This window comes from Nerophis ophidion, linkage group LG02 (genome assembly GCF_033978795.1).
Source record: "Nerophis ophidion isolate RoL-2023_Sa linkage group LG02, RoL_Noph_v1.0, whole genome shotgun sequence".
In the NCBI taxonomy this organism is placed as follows: domain Eukaryota; kingdom Metazoa; phylum Chordata; class Actinopteri; order Syngnathiformes; family Syngnathidae; genus Nerophis; species Nerophis ophidion.
Genome location: NC_084612.1, coordinates 75,072,666 through 75,075,165, shown reverse-complemented (window position 1 = coordinate 75,075,165; position 2,500 = coordinate 75,072,666). Strand labels below are relative to the sequence as shown.

The following is a 2,500-nucleotide window of genomic DNA, read 5'->3' as shown; positions in this document are numbered from 1 at the left end:
GACATCAGGAGACCTCAATTCCATTTGCCCAAGAGCCAGAATCTTTCAGTATGGTTCATACTTATGCTTACTAGTTTGTCAACAGTCCTCTTCACTGGTGACCGTGGCAGAGAGGAGGACTGTTGACAAACTAGTGAGCATCCTGGATGATGCCAGTCACCCTCTGCATAGCGTTATCAGTAGCCAGAGGAGCCTGTTCAGTTCTAGACTGCTTCATCCCAAGTGCAGGACTAATAGACTCAAGAACTCCTTTGTCCCACACGCCATTAGACTGTACAACTCCTCTCTGGGACGGGGGGCGGGGGGTAATAGGATGACAGGGGATTCAAAACATTAACAGTGCAATACGTTTTCATAACATGGTCACTACTGCCTACTTTGTCTTGTTATATTCTTATTTTACTATTATATTGTTATTCCCATTGTTTTTATTCTTTTTGTAATATTTCTCTATTTTGTTTCCCTTTAAACCCCCATTATTTACTTTTTACTCTTTTTTAAATTGATCTCAACTCTGTACACTGCTGCTGGAATTTTAATTTTCCTGAAGGAACTCACCTGAAGGAATCAATAAAGTACTATCTATCTATCTATCTATCTATCTATACATGAATTACTTGTGTGTCAGATGGCGTAAGAGGTCCAGAGGAGGTCTGGTGGGATACACTGTGGTCGTCTCTGAACGTGCATGTGGACAAACTGATATTGATGATTCATTTGTGAAGTTGCTGCTTTGCATGATAAAGATGATGGATGTCAACCTGTATATTTGCAGCTTTGCTGGAGGAGGAGAGGAGGAATAACTCTCAGCAGACCGAGGAGTCAACCAAACAGATTCAGTACCTGCAGAGTTAGTACCAACACACACACACACATGCGCACACACATGCACACACACGCACACAACAAAACCTGAAAAGTCAAACACAATCCACTCTGGGACCGTGAATAACTCCAATGTGTACACTAGTTTTCCCTATATAATATAATTGGCAGTTTCCATCACACGCCTTTAATAACTAGTTGTCATAAGTGTACAAATACATTAATTATTAACAGTTCAACAATACAACGCACAGTCTTTATTGACGAGCGTGTGATGTGATTTGTGTCACGTTTCATTTAACAGTCTTCTCACAAGTGTAAAAAGAAGTTAAGTATTGTAAAACAAACAATCGACAGGTTGCTTAACTTTGGTGACAAGGGATGTCACATTGTGTGTCTTGCTGCTTTTTAACAAAAAGGCAGGGTATTTTTCTTTTTTTTTTTAACTAATGGGCCCGATTTTTCCACTACAGAGGGGCCTGGGGCCCACTCAAATATTGACACGGAATTAGTTAATATCTAAGTTAGGTTAATATCTAACCTGCTTACATTTTAAACCTTGTCAAGATTATTATCGAGGCTTAAGTCAGTCTGATTAGAAAAACAAATACTAATCAAACTGCAAAAGAAGGGACTGATGAAAAATAAATGTACATGCAACTATGCAGTGCTAAAATAAAATTATACATTTATAACAATATATGTTTCTTAAATTGCACATAAAAATACAGCTTTGCCATTTTAGTCATCATTTTTGCGCTTAAAGTGGTCTTATTATGATTTTTTTTCTACATTTAAAAAATGTACTTGTGGTCCATGTTACCCGTATTTTTCGGATTATATGGCGCACCGGATTATAAAGCGAGCTGCCGATGAGCGAGTCTATTTAGCGTATTTCCTTGAATTGCCGCCGGGTATATAGTATGCGCCTGCCTAGAATTACTGCCGGGTCAAACTCGTTTCGCCAAATAATTAGCGCATGCTTAGCATTACCGGCATCTCAGGATTAACGCCGGGTCAAACTCGTTTCGCCAAATAATTGGCATATGCCCAGAATTTCCGCCGGGTCAAACTCGTCACGTCACGAGTGACACTTCACCTGTCATCATTTTCAAAATGGAGGTGGCTGATTTCAATCATTTGAAATCGCATAAAGGGAAGAAGATTAAGAGCTATTCAGTAGGATTTAAGGTCCAAGCTATTGTATATTCTAAAAATAACAGCAAGCCGCTGTGTTTTATTAATATACCGCAGCTGCGTGTGTCAAATATGAGTCATTAAATGACTCCCACCTCCTGGTGGTAGAGGGCGCTAGTGATCCTTCTTGCGACTACTCGGCTGCAGAAGAAGTGACAACAAGCAGCAAGAGTGAGCAGCCATCGTTTATTTTTTCCTCTCGCTTGCACTTTTAACATGGAGGATTACATATCTAAAATAAAACAGTTTTCTAAACTGGACTTTCAATCAAAGCAGGAGGTAATAAAGGAAGATCTCCATCAAGACAGAGAGACTTTTAAAACTGAAGAAAGATAAGGAAGACTTCTATAAACAAGTTATCGATGCTTTTGATCAGAAGGAACTGCGCATGGACTTCATTTATAAGTAAGACCATAAGAACGTTTTTGTATTAAATGTGCTTTTCATGATGGTAGCCTTACATCACATTCAAATTTAT

At 39.0% G+C, this 2,500-nt stretch overlaps 1 protein-coding gene across 1 annotated transcript in view; it reads left to right on the top strand.

Moving 5' to 3' along the window:
* The window catches only part of LOC133548262 (sarcolemmal membrane-associated protein-like), a 60,549-nt gene that overhangs the window by 40,424 nt on the left and 17,625 nt on the right, over nt 1–2,500 (top strand). Inside the window, exon 17 of the mRNA XM_061893579.1 lies at nt 776–850. Within this exon, the coding sequence (XP_061749563.1) occupies nt 776–850 (75 nt within the window). The remainder of the gene's footprint in view (nt 1–775; nt 851–2,500) is intronic.